Source organism: Cucurbita pepo, chromosome 8, assembly GCF_057944985.1.
Source record: "Cucurbita pepo subsp. pepo isolate OVF chromosome 8, ASM5794498v1, whole genome shotgun sequence".
NCBI lineage: Eukaryota > Viridiplantae > Streptophyta > Magnoliopsida > Cucurbitales > Cucurbitaceae > Cucurbita > Cucurbita pepo.
Window position 1 is genome coordinate 3,749,949 of NC_141805.1, and position 15,695 is coordinate 3,765,643.

General features: G+C 33.2%; 1 protein-coding gene across 2 annotated transcripts; it reads left to right on the forward strand.

Annotated features, from left to right (window-relative positions):
• Window positions 1-9,183: 9,183 nt before the first annotated feature.
• LOC111800209 (uncharacterized) lies at window positions 9,184-14,907 on the forward strand. 2 transcript variants are annotated; one of them, XM_023683803.2, is made up of 9 exons: window positions 9,184-9,566; window positions 10,305-10,445; window positions 10,972-11,118; window positions 11,241-11,346; window positions 11,503-11,685; window positions 11,872-12,037; window positions 12,696-13,003; window positions 14,108-14,197; window positions 14,499-14,907. In XM_023683803.2, exons 2-9 carry the CDS (start codon window positions 10,431-10,433, stop codon window positions 14,552-14,554), a joined length of 1,071 nt encoding a protein of 356 aa, XP_023539571.2. In that variant the 5' UTR covers window positions 9,184-9,566; window positions 10,305-10,430; the 3' UTR covers window positions 14,555-14,907. The 2 variants fall into 2 exon arrangements, with proteins under 2 accessions (XP_023539571.2, XP_023539570.2); XM_023683802.2 differs by having other exon boundaries at window positions 9,185-9,566; window positions 12,681-13,003.
• The last annotated feature ends 788 nt before the right edge of the window (window positions 14,908-15,695 follow it).

The following is a 15,695-nucleotide window of genomic DNA, read 5'->3' on the forward strand; positions in this document are numbered from 1 at the left end:
CTATTTTTATATATTACATTTTTAAATTTTTTTTTAATTTAATTAATAAATAACACTTCCAGTTACTCACCCACTAATTTAATTATTTAATTATTTAATTATTTTTATTTTTCCAATCTGCAACTTGCAGAGGACCACTTCACAATTCGCCAATTACATTACACACTTTTTTATTTTATATATTTTTTTATTCTTTTTTTAATTTCTTTTCTTTTCATTTTCATTTTTTTAAAAAGTTTATAACTAATTTTGAACAATTTACCTAAAAAGCCTTTAAAATTCACGAAGAAAAAAAAAAACATTTAAAAAAAAAAAATTAAATTTTAATGAATGATTATGGAATTGGTGCTGTCGCCACCAATTTGTCTTTGGTGGATTCACATGCACTTCATCGTGGAAGCTACAACTCATGCTAACATTGTTGAGTTTTCTTTTTAATAAATTTTTAAAATGCCAAAACTACCCTTCCTAAGATTCTTCAGTTTTTTTAATAGGAAAAGTCTAGATTACCCTAGCTTTTAATAATATTATTATTCTTTTTAAATATACATAATTTGCTTTATTTATTTTCTTTTGGAAGCTTCCTTCCCACTTGCTTATCTTAAATTCTCATTTTAAATATTATCTCATAAAAAGAGGTTTAAATTAATAAAACACCTATTAAGTAATATTTCATTTAAACCAAATCAAGTAATATTAGTATTTTTAATTTTAAATATTTAATTGTAAGATTTTTTTTTAAATATATTAATGATACCAACACTACTATTTTAATAAATTTATTAGTATTTTTGAAATATAGTATTAATAGTTTTGGCTTTTTTTTTTATCTTTTATTAAATTAATTTTTTATAAAAAAAAAAATTGGGACATATGAAATAGAAGTTCAATGGATGTGATAAAATTTAATAGTTTAATAAACTATTTAGGTTGAATTGAAAAATAAAAATTAAGGGTCAAAATGTAATTTCATTTCATACTTAGGAAGGTTATTGCGTACTTGAGAAGTACGATTTGGCCCCTGGGGAAAAAATAAAATAAAATAAAATAAAATAAAGTCGTCTTTTTATATATATATATATATATATATATATATAATAATTTAATATTTTATAAATATTTTCTTTTTCTTAATAAAGAAGGAAGAAAATAATAATAATAATAATAATAATTTCAAATGTCAACGTGCATGCCACTCATCCGCGTTACTTCCACTGTAATACTTTTAAATACACAAATATATATTTGTTTCATAAAATAATTATAATTTATGTATAAATTCATTCTCCGCTATTAAATAAATGATCGAACATTAAGATATCTGTTAGCTAAATATCTGAACCATTACCATAAGGTTGAATTTACAAAGATCGTACTATTATTTGACAGTATCAAACCTATGTCCAAGATTGTATTATTGTTCTACGAAGACTATAGACATTCTCAATGGATCAACACTATTAAAGATAAAATCTCGCCAATCCAAGATCATAGTGTTGTTCTACAAAGACTAGGCGCCACTCTTTTTCTAAGTTATTTCAGTTTTTTCGTAAGAAAGACAAAATGTAATAGCCCAAGGCCACCGCTAGCAGATATTGTCAGCTTTAGCCCTTTACCTATCATCATCAGCTTGTGTCTACCAAGAAGAGGTTTTTACACCCTCATAAGGAATGTTTCATTCCCCTCTCCAACTGATGTGGGATCTCACAATCTACTACCCTTAGGGACGAGCGTCCTCGCTAACACATCGCCCCGTGTCTGGCTCTGATGTTATTTGTAACAACCCAAGTCCACCACTAGATATTGTCTGTTTTAGCTCGTTACAAAGAATGTTTCGTTCCCCTCTCCAACTGACGTGGGATCTGTGATTGAAAAATATGTGACCGTTCAGAACAAAGTGTGAACAGAAGGGGTGAAGATAGGGTTTTGGGGAGGGAAAGGCAAATAGAAGTAATTGTGGTTCATTGACTTTACAAGTATAAGATAACAATAAAGTATAAAGTAATGTTTAAAAAATGATAATATCCACCGACCAAACCAATTTAAAAACATAATTTGGTACAAACTTTACCCATTTGATAAAGAAAGATGTTCCATTGAAGCGACATCCAACAACTTGCTTTAAAACTTATCACAAAAAAGGACCTCATCTTTCTTCTATGTCACAAAATCAAAGTGGATTACATTATTATCATTAATGTACCAATTTTGTCCTTTCCTTTTCCCCTTTTTAATAATTAATTATATGTTAGTCCGTTTATAAATGTCCATTTACTCCCTAGACTCGAGTCTCTAAAGAGATCCGACTCAAGTGGGATAGAGAATCTCTGTTTAAACTAAATTACAGTCAAAATGGAACTGCTCAATTCAAACAGTGTAGAGAAACACATTCAGTGATTCGATCTACCGATTCAATTTGGTTCGATTGACTTTTCATCGTTATAGGTTTGGTTCAATAATCTTCTCCCATTCCCATTCAAGTCCATGAGTTTTTTCTCTAACTTATATTCGTTTCGATTAATTTTTTTCAATTTTATTTGGTTTTGGCTTGTTTTTGGGTGCATTTTGAACAAAGTTCATGTACTTTGGTCCAATAATTGGAGTGATTTAGATGGGGAGGGTTGACCTCTCTTGGATGAGATTAAATCAATCATAAGCTCAAAGAATATAGTGGTTGAAACGACGTACTCCGTAAGATTTTTTAGTAAATGTACGTATGTTGAAATGTTATTGAGAAATCAGTAGCGGGACCTCATCGTGTATTGAATGACACGTGACCTCGATGAAAATAAAACTTGTGGCAATTTACCCATCATTAATTCTTATGTTGCTCGGTTTGGCTCCTCTGACCGAGTCAATTCAACAATTGGAGTAAAGTCTTCCAAAACTCTCTGGTGGGTACTCCAAAGAATTGACATTCCATTAATGACTTAATTGACTATCATGACCACAAGTTAGTTGGTCTATATTTTTCAGAACCGATTCACGTTACAAGCTCAATGACTTGAGATAGATTTTTTGTCACAAGCTAGAAAATCTGTATTTTCAAAGTATAAAGAGGATAAATATCTCACTAAATAATCATATGTTACTCGATCTTAACCCCGAGTAAGTTATGAACTACTAATAATGAGAGTTTGTCCTTCAATTTGCACGGGTCAGAGTGGCTTTTGTAGTCAATTCAATAAGCCCATCATTTTAGGATTTGACCAAATAGACTGCGGTAAACATAATCTTAAAATATCTATATTTCTTTCTTTAAAACCGTAAAACTCTACCGGTATACAATATAACACTATTTTAAATTATACAAAATTATAAAATATTTTAATAGACATTTTGCCATGATTTTAATATACAACATTTAAAAAAAAAAAATTAAATCCACGACTCGTTTCTTTGGCTGATAAATCAATTAACGATGAATGATTAGTGACACTTTTTGTGTGTCACACGAGTTAATAGTTATCCAATCGAATTATAATTTTGTGTTATTTATTTATAAAATAAAAAAAATTAAGATAACTTAAAGAACTAAAAGATTGAAAAAAAAAAATTAAATATTTCAAATCAAACATAAAGTAATGAAAAAAAAATAATAATAATAATAGTCACGTGATGCACCTCATCCCCTTTACTCCATACGGTCCCCACATTGACCCATTCATAACATAGTCCAATTTTGACCTAAAATTCAAATTCTCGGACATGTTTGGTTCGTGATTTTAATAAGCGTAGAAGCTAGTGATTTTTTTCAGTTCCGCTGCAATACCTAATTATTAATTTAGGGTCGGTAATCTCGTATATCAACTACAAAACTAAACTGGTTATTTCAAAATTACTCGAGCGTTGAGTCTAACATGTAACTCGAACGTGTTCGTACGTGGTAGTTGATTAGGTATGAGATGTGATATTGAAGCTAGAAAGAGACGGGTGAAAAGGAAAGGGAAGAGAGAACGATAGATATCACTTATGGGCATAGTTGGGATAATGGAACTCAAATTCGTCTTTTTGTGTTATGTTCAACGTTCCTTTAGCCATCATCTTCTTTTTACTTCTAGAAAAAAGCTAACTCTTAGTCTTAACCTTTCTTTTTCTTCTCTCTTTTTCTCGATGTTCAATATTATTATCTTAGCTTTATTTTTGTATTCAAACGCAATCTCGAGTCTTCACCAGTCATAAAAACTTACGCCTAAGTTTATGCTATTGTCGATACAAACGTATTCAAACGTGCAGCTGCTATGAAGATATAGAAGATAAACTTACGCGTAGTTTCGCATAAAAAGTTAGTTTTTATTATCTCGAATCTAAATATATTAATGGTTGATTAATAGAACTTGATAAATAAATATAACAAATACCTACCACTACTTTAAAAAAGAACAAAGAAAAAGAAAACTACCAATTATGGCCTGCCACGTCACTATCTCATTGAATGAATTTAGCATGGAGTCTTTCAATAAAAAAGAAAAAGTGAGTTTTATTTTTTTATTTTTTTATTTTTTTATTTTTTTTGCGTATGCAAATAAATATTTTATAGGTTAAAAAATTTACCATGTAGATTGATGTATAAATGTTCATTGTGTGTAAAATTGTATATCTGATTATGACTAAAAAGTTAGAGGTTTGAATCTTTATTTAATACCTCGGGAAAGAAAATTCAAATAAATTAGTATGTTCAAGTTGGTTTTCTTTTGTTTCTCGACCGTAAATCTCTCTCTTTCACTTGTTTTTTTTCAATCAATCACGAGGGTTCTAGCGTATGGAAGAACCTAGCTGAATTGGTTTGGCCCTTCCTTTTCTCGTCAATGGACTCTTGACATATATGATGGAGTGCAGAGACAATCGAGATATCAAAGATTCTCATTTGGATGGTTCGGAACTTGATAAGAACTTCAATCAGGTTTGAATCTTTTTACTACATATTTCATAAAACATTTATTCCAAATTGTGTTTGGATTAATATAATGATGTGGTTGGAGTGGTTAGGAGCTGAGCACAACTAAGATTGCATACCTTTATGTGGGGTATACCTCCATATTTAAACTATTGTCTCTCCATGTCAATGTTTATCTATATGATGGAAACAACAAGATTTCTTGATGTGACAAGTACCCACTACACACGAGGATTTAGACGAGTGGAGGAGAAGGTACGACGTTACCCCATTCCTCGAGATTGAATCTAGGGACGTTGAAACTCGACATTGGCTAATTTAGGGAATGATCATGAGTTTATAACCAAATAATATTATCTCCATTGAAATGAGGCCTTTTGGGAAGCCCAGAGCAAAGCCATGAGAGCTTATGCTCAAAATAGACGATATTATACTATTGTGGAGATCTGTAGTGCATACGCTCAATTATAAGTCGTCATTTTTTTTTGGCTAACATGGTTATAGGGGTTAGATGGGCTTGGACCCATGTTTCGTTATCATATTATGTCATGTTAGTTGATAACAATTTTATTTTGTTTAGTCTTCCCATTCTAAATGTTTTATTAATATATTTTAAATAAAAAAAATCACACACATATATATATATATATATATATTTAATTGGATCGTAATCGACCATATATATAATTTTATAACTCAATTCAAGTTTATAGGTTGAATTGGGTTGAGTGAAATTTTTGGGTTATCAAATTTTTTTAATCTTAGTGTCAAGGTTGTACTTCTTCGACCGTGCGATGTTGTGATCTTGACATGCTCATAACAAGCTTTAAGGGGGACTCAATCCCCCTTCACATTTTTCGTTTGGCTTTGTGGTTTTGTTGGATCTTAGGCGATGTTTGTTTTCGCCAACTGAACATTACTGTGTCGAATCCAAGCTTATTCGGCCATTGACGCCGCTCGTGCATGCATGTTTAATCGTGTGTGACACAACACGTTGCATCTCATCGTCATCTTGGTTCCCAACAACACGATTCATGCACTGTGATGTCATCCCATGACTCGAGACACATCGACCATTTTAGTTTGCTTAGACACATCCATTGGAAACTGATCCACGTGTCAATTATCTCAACGAGACATCTCGAACGTTCATCCATCTGGGGTTCTCTCGAGCGTTGGACTCTTTTGTGTCCATGCTAAGCCACTTATGACATATGTTCTAGATAGTGAGTGCATAATCTAATCTCCGACTCATGGGTTCGGGCACAATATCAGCACACTTGTGCCTTCCGATACTGTCCTTGAAAGAAAGACGTCCGAGATAGCTCGACCACAATGTAATACACATATGTTGGTGTAGCTTCATAGGCCACAGGAGTGGTGGAGAGTCAACACCATGTCTCTCCCTATATTACATTTTGAGGCATTTTCCAATCATTATTGAATAGACATCATTTTGGCGAGTGGACATATAGCCTCGTGCATAGTCTGTTCAGTATTTGATTGACACCAAATTTGGTAAGTTTTATTTTTTATATCAACTAACTTAATTCTCATGTCGCATGTCCAAACTCATATCGAAACTCCGACTTCTAAGATTATGGCCCAGGGCCCTACCAGACCATCTTTGAGTTTGTCTTCGATACTCGTGTCGCATTGTTCTCTTGAACTTTGCATATGTCTCAACTTATCTTCAATGCACATTCTTTGTGTGTTTGATGATACACCGTCTTCATTGGTCGCATCATGACACTTCTCAATCTTGGCCCTCACGTGGTCGGATGATCGCCCTTTGTATATCTTGACGTGTCGGATCACAACCTACTTCCTCCCGATAAAATTGTGACACTTTGCACTATTCATAAATTATAATGATTTTTTTCCCCCACATTAGCCAAGTCTAACCTTTTAGACAGCCATTTGTCCTCTTGCTTTCATGCTATTTGCTTCAATCTAATCGTAAAATATTTGATATCAAAATTTTGTTGTCTTATCACTTTCATGGCTACTTTCATCAATATCTAATCATCGAATATTTGATATCATAAAATTATCCAAGTATACGTGTTTAGTACATGATATTTTATTAAATTAGAGCTATGTAATTAACCATCAAGATAAATACAGTAAAATTATGAGGTTTTTTTTTTATTTATTTTTTTATACTTATTATGAGTTTTTTTTTTTTTTTTTTGAAATATTTGTCTTGCATTATATTTTAAAAGTATTTAAATCTTTAAATATTTGTTTTTATTAATTGAACTAAAAAAATTAAGGGCAAGATAAAAAAAAGAAGTTAAATAATAAGTAAAATAAGAAAAAAAAATGGTGAAATTGTCTATATGAATTTAAAAATTAAAAATTTGTTTACTTTATATAATATTATAAATAGTTATCATAAGAACAAAATGTTGCAAATTAGTTTCTTGCCACGTCACGGCAGCAGTCATATGTAAGACGAACTTGGCCAGAATTTTGAAAATATTGTCCCAACATTGACTCGGACCACCCTTTTAACGGTCAACGTATAGCCACGATCTCCAGTTCTCCTTTCGACACGTGTACGTCCCAAATTGATTCCATCGGGCCCACATCTGACACTCCAAAATTGTCAGCATCCTTCCTATTGATGGTGGCGTAGGAAGGGACAAATTGAGTGCCACGTGTCAGATTATAATTGGAAGCTTTTCGATTATCTTAATTTCACTTTATTATGTTTGGATTTAACTTTTTAATCATAAATCATTAGTTACATCAAACAGAGAACTCAAAGTTTATATCTTGAATTGGGTGACGTGTCAATCACACTAGTGACAGCTTGTGCCGGCGCAGAGCCACAGCCGCCAAGCCGTAATTACCAGACAATTAGCCAAAACAAACTTCAGTTAATATTAAAATACTTAATTTTTAACATTGAATTAAAATTTAAAACTTAATTATAGAGCTAATTAGCGAATAAATAATCGAAAAATAATTATAGAATTAAGAAAAAAATTAAAAAGTTTATTAAAGTAATTGAAGAAAATTGAAATGGTGACATATTGATTGAAAAGATGGACTGGCGTGCAAATATTAAATTTTAATTGAAAAGATTGAAATTGAGAGGTGGGTGAGGAAATGTTGCATCAAGACAAATATTTGCCCATAAAATTCTTTTTTCCTTTTTTTTTTTTCTATATATATATATATATATATAAAAATAAATTTTACAAGTTGGTTATATAAAAATTTCATCTTAATTAACCAAGAGACGTGTGACATATGTTTTGGGCGCATCTTTTCAAAATTTCAATAATAATGTTTTGTTTTCCATTCCAGCACAAATTTTATCTATCTATCGTTATGTTCATATTTATTTGATTTTTTTTTGTGAAATTTTGGATGATTAACGACCCGAGGCGAGGTTACAGTCTTTGAAAGGAGGAGAAAGAGAAAATAATTTTAATTTTTTGTATTGTCGTATGATATTAAATAATATTTTTCTATATATATATATTGAATTTAGTGGGGTTATTTGGGTGTGAATTAAATGATGAAAAATTAAAATAATTAATATACATTTTTCTTTTAAAATATGTTTAAATTAGAAGAGACTAGACACAAACTATATAATAGGAACCATGATTAAATAATAAATTAGAATTCTCATCCACACATTAATAATATCATGGTGTTAATTATATATATATATATATATTAAAGAATAAAAACAAAAAAAGAAATGGGGCATGGCAATAAATTAAAGAACTGATGGGCCAACAATTCTGATATTTATATTTGGAGCACGCCCCAAATGGACCCCATCTCAAGTGTATGATAAAATCAAATTACGATCGGTATAATTCTAAATTATGATTTTGTAATGGTTCAAGCCTATCGCTAGCAGATGTTATCCTCTTTGAACTTTTTCTTTCTTTTCTTCAAAGTTTTAAAACACGTCAAGGTTTTCACACACTTATAAAAAAAGATGCTTTGAGAGTCCGAAGTTTATTAAATGTATGTAGTGAGCCGCAATTTTTGAAAAAAAGAAAACAGTTAAAAATACATAATTAAAATAAAACAAAAAATATATAAATATAATAAATGACAATGACAGTGATTGGGCGGTCGCCTACAATAACGTCACCGTCGTCTGCCCGTGATTCGATGCCCCGAGAAGATTCTGTCTTCTTCTCGTCGTTAACAGCGCCGTCAAAACTAAAAGCCAAGCCGACTCCAACTGAGCTGAGCTGAGCCGCTCTCTCAAAATATCACCAAGCCGACTCCTATGTATTCTTCCGTTTCCACCATTTTTCCATCATTCCATTTCCAGTTCTCATTTCATTACAAATTTCCTGAAAATCAGAGCACAGTCATTGCTTAACAAGATTTTTTTTCCTCTCAGCTTCGTTTTCTCATCAATTCCCATCCTCTAATTTCCGTTTTTCATCCATTTCATTCATACATCTTCCGTCGTTCTTTCTCGCACTTGCGGCTATCGATGCAGGATTTCATTTTGTTCTCGTCTTCTAGCTACTAAGCTTTTTGTAAAATCTCAACTGCGAATTTCAACTGGCCTTTCTGTTCAACAATCGATATCGTACGCGTGTCTGAGCTTGGTTTCGGAGTTTAGGTTACTAAATTTGTCGAAATTACACATTTTCACCGAGTTTTGAAATCTGGGTTGCGGGTAATATTTCCAGATCGTTAACCTTCCCTCCTTATTCCCGGGTTGTTTATATCTGTTTGAAGGAATGAAAATTGGGATTACATTGATTGTTGTAGTTTAATACCACTACTGTTTCGTTGTTAAACTGTATTGATGATGGAATTCAGAATGCCCACGGAACTGAGTTGAACTTGAGATCCAATTGAGTTTAGACAATATAGTTTCTCGTTTTCATCCTATGTGCGAAGGTTCCATGCTTTAGTGATTTCCATTCATAGTCCATAAGTATGTAACATGTGGTATTGGTTTGGAATTGAGTTCGTTATGAAAAGTGATTGTTTCTCTCATTTGAATTTTTGGAGCATGGATGTTTAATCTAGGAGGGCTTTGGATATTGTCTGTTGATGAACTTCACAAGCTGGGAAACATTATTCTGTCTCTTTAAATTAGAAAATCAGTCGTAGGTGGATTTCTAGCATGGAATATAAAGCATTGTTTTGAAAAGTTGTTTTGTCTTTCAATGAATTAGAATGATTGGCAGTGGATTTCTAGTATGATTACTCTTTGGGTTTCAAACTATCTAAAGGATCCCTGTTCTTTTTCCCATTCATCATTGGTCATTTTGCAAAGAATTTACCCAATGAATTAGCAACGTATTGGTTGTGTTAGCTTTTACTTTATGGTGTATATTTCTTACACTTCATCTTATCTGTCCTATTGGTTGGACTGGTGATTGAATAATTTGTATTCTGGTTTCAGGTGAAATTATCAAGCCTACAAGAGCTATACCTATGTATATAATCACGTTTTGTTCTGCAGCCTTCTCTGTACTTAAAGAATACCTAATTTGTATAGAGAGATGCGATCATTCTGCTTTCAACTGATATGAAGACTGCACAGGTTTCCTTTTATAATTCTGTTGTTGCTTTATACAGAAAGCTCGACGTTCCTCTAACTTCACCTTTTTACTTGTTCTTTGCCTACAACGGAACTTCTCCACTCACTCCTTTACTTCAAATTTTAGAATGATTTTTCAACTTCGTGGTGCTAATGTTATACTTCCAATATTGCCTAATTGAAAGAAGAAATGGATTTGGCTTTAAAATTTAATAGAATTTGGAGACATCGTTTTTTATCCTACGTGGTCCTTACCAGCCTGACATATTTCTACCATTGCCATTAAGGAGGGTGCTGCCTCATATGATATTAGATGTCGGATCATATTACTTATGCCTGCAAATATGGAAGTTTGATGTGACTGTTGGACATCAATCCTTGTTGATATTCTTGCTCTTGGACATTTTATGTTGTATTTTCCCCTGCATCTCATTATAGTATTTAGTTTCCGAATTGGTTACTATAAATTGGTTATTGTCACACTTATAAACCTAATTGTCATTCTAAGATCCTTTCTTGACATGCATAGAGAGCTCAAGATTCAAAAAAAGCTCTGGATGATACCAAAAATAACCTACCAAACAGCTACAAAACTGAGGCTCCTATAACAGACACAGGTTCGATTTCTGCCTCAAACAATGATGGCAAAAAAGTTTCTCACCAAGATATTGAATTTGTAAGCCACAGATTCTTTCTAATTACAATGACCATTAGTTTCTATATTTATTTTTTCATCTTCAATGTTCTGTTGTGATTTCTTATCTCTTTATTGTTGAATGAATTGGAATGCTGTTCTAGGTCCAGAATTTAATAGAGCGGTGCCTACAGTTATACATGAATAGAGATGAGGTGGTTAAGACCCTATTGAATCGTGCAAGGATAGATCCTGGATTTACGTCATTGGGTAAGTTTAGGAGCTTTGATTAAGTTCTATGTTCTAATATTCATGTTCAATCAAATATCAATGATTGTAAACAATTACTATAACTCCACATACACTTATAGATGATTATTATGTATCTATTATTGTTTATTAATGTTCTGGACTTTCCTCATTCAGTTTGGCAGAAGCTGGAAGAAGAGAATGCTGATTTTTTCAGAGCCTACTATATAAGATTAAAATTGAAAAAACAAATCCTTCTTTTCAATCATTTGCTTGAACATCAATGTCGTCTCATGAATTATTCGATACCTCCCAAAGTTCCGTTAGCTCCTATACAGAATGGAATTCATCCTATGCCTGGTAAGCTCTCATATCACTAAACAGATTATGTAATTATCTAGCTCAGTGGATACCATGGTTGCTGGGATGCCAAGCCTAGTTGTAGCTCTGCTCTTAGATAGCTTAATTTTATATATTGAAGTAAGAGAGTTGCATGTTGCAAGATACTAGTATTTTGTTATTCATCACTACTTATTTTCAGTGCAGTTAACAACTTACCAATGGGATATCCAGTCCTTCAACAACCTCCTATGTCAATGCCAGGTCAACCCCACATGGATACCATGGGCTCTGGGATGCCAAGCTGCCATGTGGTCAATGGAGTTCCTGCACCTAGTAACTTCCATCCTATTAGAATGAACTCTGGGAACGAGTAAGAAGACTGCCTTAGTAAAGTCATTATTAATATACATTCTAAAACATTCAATGCTGTGGTCTCGATCAAACAAAACAATAGAAAGTTATAAAATGGTCAATAAGATTGCATAAAATGGAAATATAAACAAACTTAGACGAAAAAAATGTGATACTGTAAAAGAATTTGGCATGTTTATTGAGCAAGTACCCTTTTCAATATAGTTTCTATTACCTCTAGGGGAGTGGTAATTATGCACAAGTACTAGCATGGGATGTCATGGCTCATGCTGCTAGTCTTGCCATGATATCATTGATCATTACTGCTTCGCTAAATTCTCCTCAAGAAAAATCAGCCATGTTCATGTGTCTGTGTGGTAGATTTTGCATGGAAGAAACTTGTGCTGGAGTTTTGAGTATCTACAAACAAAGCTAAAGGAACTACATCCAGTGATATAAAATCGTACTAATATGCATGGGACTAATGACCAATGGTTAAGATATTGCCTCTAGGATTCATGTGCCGACTGTAAGAGAGCATTTAAAAATTTTCATGGAGGATAGTAATCCAGTATTTACATTCATTGGCTTCATAAATTGATCTCACTTTTCACTTGAACTTGTAGTTATTTTATTGCATCTAATACTTTTTCTTATTGAAGTATGTTGATGAACAGCGTGGCTGATGTGGCTTCTGTTATTCCACCAAATTGTACAATGTCCTCCATGTCAGAGATGTCTATGAGTCCTACATCGGTGGCATCCAGTGGTCATTTCTCATTCACTGCTCCAGAAATATCTGGAATTGGAGTAGATACTTCTGCACTTGATACTGCATTTACATCAGAAATCGTAAATTCAGTTGGTCTGCAACTTTCGCAAGATGATGGAGCAGGAAATTCCAGGGATTCTCTCAGATCATTGGATCTGATTCAGTGGAATTTTAGCCTGTCAGATCTTAAAACAGATTTATCAAATTTGGGAGGTAATTTCTAGATGATTTGTAGATTTCTCTAATTTTGACTCTTATATTGATGTCTACAGAACTTTTAGCAGTATCATATCACCTTTTCAGATCACCGTAATTTCTTTGGAATATTACTTCACAAGGCTAGAATAATAAGCATTGTTCTAAATTGGACTTATTTTTTCCTCCTTCATTTAGCTAGGTTTACAATAAGAGACAGGGTAAATACTGGAAAGGGTAAACGTTGCGAAGGGTCAATCACTCCGGCCTTTATACTAGGCAATAAGAAACATCTAAATTCTGAAAAATGCATATCCAAACGCCCAAGCTAAGCTAGGTGATCCTGATCACAAAGATTTCAATAGAATGGGAGAGAGAAACCAAGCTGAACAAGAAAGGGTGACCAGACATTATACCATTCAAGTTATAAATTATTGAAAAAGGGGAGTCAGTAGTACTCCCTGCCCCTTCGATGGCCAGCCAATAACTAAAAGAATGATGAGAAATAAGCCATTGAAAACCGAACAACTTTAACCACCTAGCAGTAGTTCAACAATACTTTTTGCAATAAATAGAGCAGGACGTAGAGAGTGAGAAAAAGCTTTCCCTATCTTGTGAACAAGGGCAACAGTTTCAAGGGAAATTTGCCTCTGAAGTCCAACTCAAAATATTTGAAAGGTAGAGGTGTCGGACTTGATTGACAGATATCCTAATCGGAGTCGAACAAATATACTGTGTGGACGAGTCAATGCCTTGTTCATTCAGCGATCACCCTAGATTGTAGCTGTTCATTCATCCCTGATATGAATATAGCCGTGGGGCATCCTTCAGATGACCGATTGAGGAATTTTTTGGGAATGGTGGCCTTTTACTTTAGTATCATGTGAATCTAATTTTTCTTTTCCTTTTCCAATAAGTTACTTCAGTCAAATTTGTTATGAAGTTTTTCTTTCAATCTTTTTTAATCTTCCGTAAGGAAAAGTCTTGTGTTGGTCTATAGAAGTTGATAGCTTTTAGGAAGAGCTTTAAATAAGAATGCAAAATCCTATTTCGTCGGCAGTTTTCACTCTTCTCTTGGAATAACTTTAAGCATATTGATGAAATCTCTTCAAATTGGTGCAGATTTAGGACCATTGGGGAACTACCCTGGTTCTCCATTTTTGCACTCCGACCCGGAAATTCTGCTTGATTCACCAGAGCAAGACGACCTAGGTATGGGAACTGCAAGACTCTTTTCAGCTCTAAATTGTTTGATGTAACCAAAACCACCCTTTCTATCATGACAAGCAATTTTGGCGAACGTTAATCATTTTACATTTGTTCGTTACTCTTTTCTTTCTTCAAGTATGATGACTCTTGCGACTTAGAAGTTCCTAGATGTCCATGGAAAGTTGAATGACATAGATTTTAGATATCAACTATGCAAATTTAAGGAAGCCAAGAAGTCGAGTCTAAACCTTTATGTACATAACTTATCATTTGGCCACTCACTAACGTCTCAATTTTATCGCAGTGGAGGAGTTCTTTGTTGATTCTGTCCCTGAGCAGCCAGACGAAGAGAAGTCCTAGAGAAAGGCGACAAAGGTTTTTTTTTTTTTCCCACTTGAATAAGTAGGATAGTATAAGATTTGATCAGAAATCAAGAGCTCATTTTCTATTCACAATAGGCATCCAGTAATTTTGTCATCAAGAATTTCAATTATTTAAAGATTGTAGTCACATAGCTTGCTTGATTGATAGGATTGTAGATAGGGATGTAAACATGTAGGGGAAGCCGTGCTTCTCTTGTGCCGCTCATTTTAGAGGTCTCCAGTTTCTTGGAAGTTGAAGCTGACTGTTCAGTTTTTAATCCCTTGTCTGGTCTGGACTAAGAGTCAATTACAACAATCCCATAATAATGGTATTTTTTAGATGTTTAATTATTCTATCTCTTGTTTAATGGCTTTGATTGATGAAAGCACTTATCAAATTATCTCCTGTCTTACTCTCTGATATTATATATTAGCTAATACGATGGTTTATAAAGAGGATAACACTGCAGGTAGCATAATATATCAACTAAATAAAACATCGTTAAGCAGCAATCTTATAATGTTGTTTTAGATTCAGTAGTCTGTTCCAGAGACAGATTTTTAAGAACTTCAAGTTGACTTGCAAAGTTCAAGATTACTACTCACTTGTGATCATAATTAAGGACATCGTTACAGGCTCATAAAAGTATACTTTCGTGGGTAAACTTAAGAGAATCGTTGTATGGTCTTAATGAACAGGTTCTGTTCTAAATACCCACCAGCTCCCTAATTTTAAATAGTTCACGACATAGCAGTTGAAATCTTGTTGATTACAAATGTAAATTTCTAGGAGAAAAGGAGATACAAGCTAGATAGGCCACTGCTCACAAATGTTTTTGTTTCCGGATAAAGTATGTCAGGACAGGAACAAATAGTTGAGAAGGGTGGGCCATTTCTCTTTCCTCTGCACTTAAAATTGTTCTGGTAGGTTGAAGTCTCTTTGAACACTAAAACTTCCCATTTCAAAGTACCTTGCTTTTCATTCTTTTGAAATGAGTTTTTCCAGCACCAAAGTTGAATAGTGCCTGACATTATGCTAGCTTGCTTCGACTGTCTCTGCTTACATTTGCTGCATTGCTATCATTTTCAACGATCATTCACCTTATCAGCAGTAAAGCTTGTGTCAATCCTTATCACTA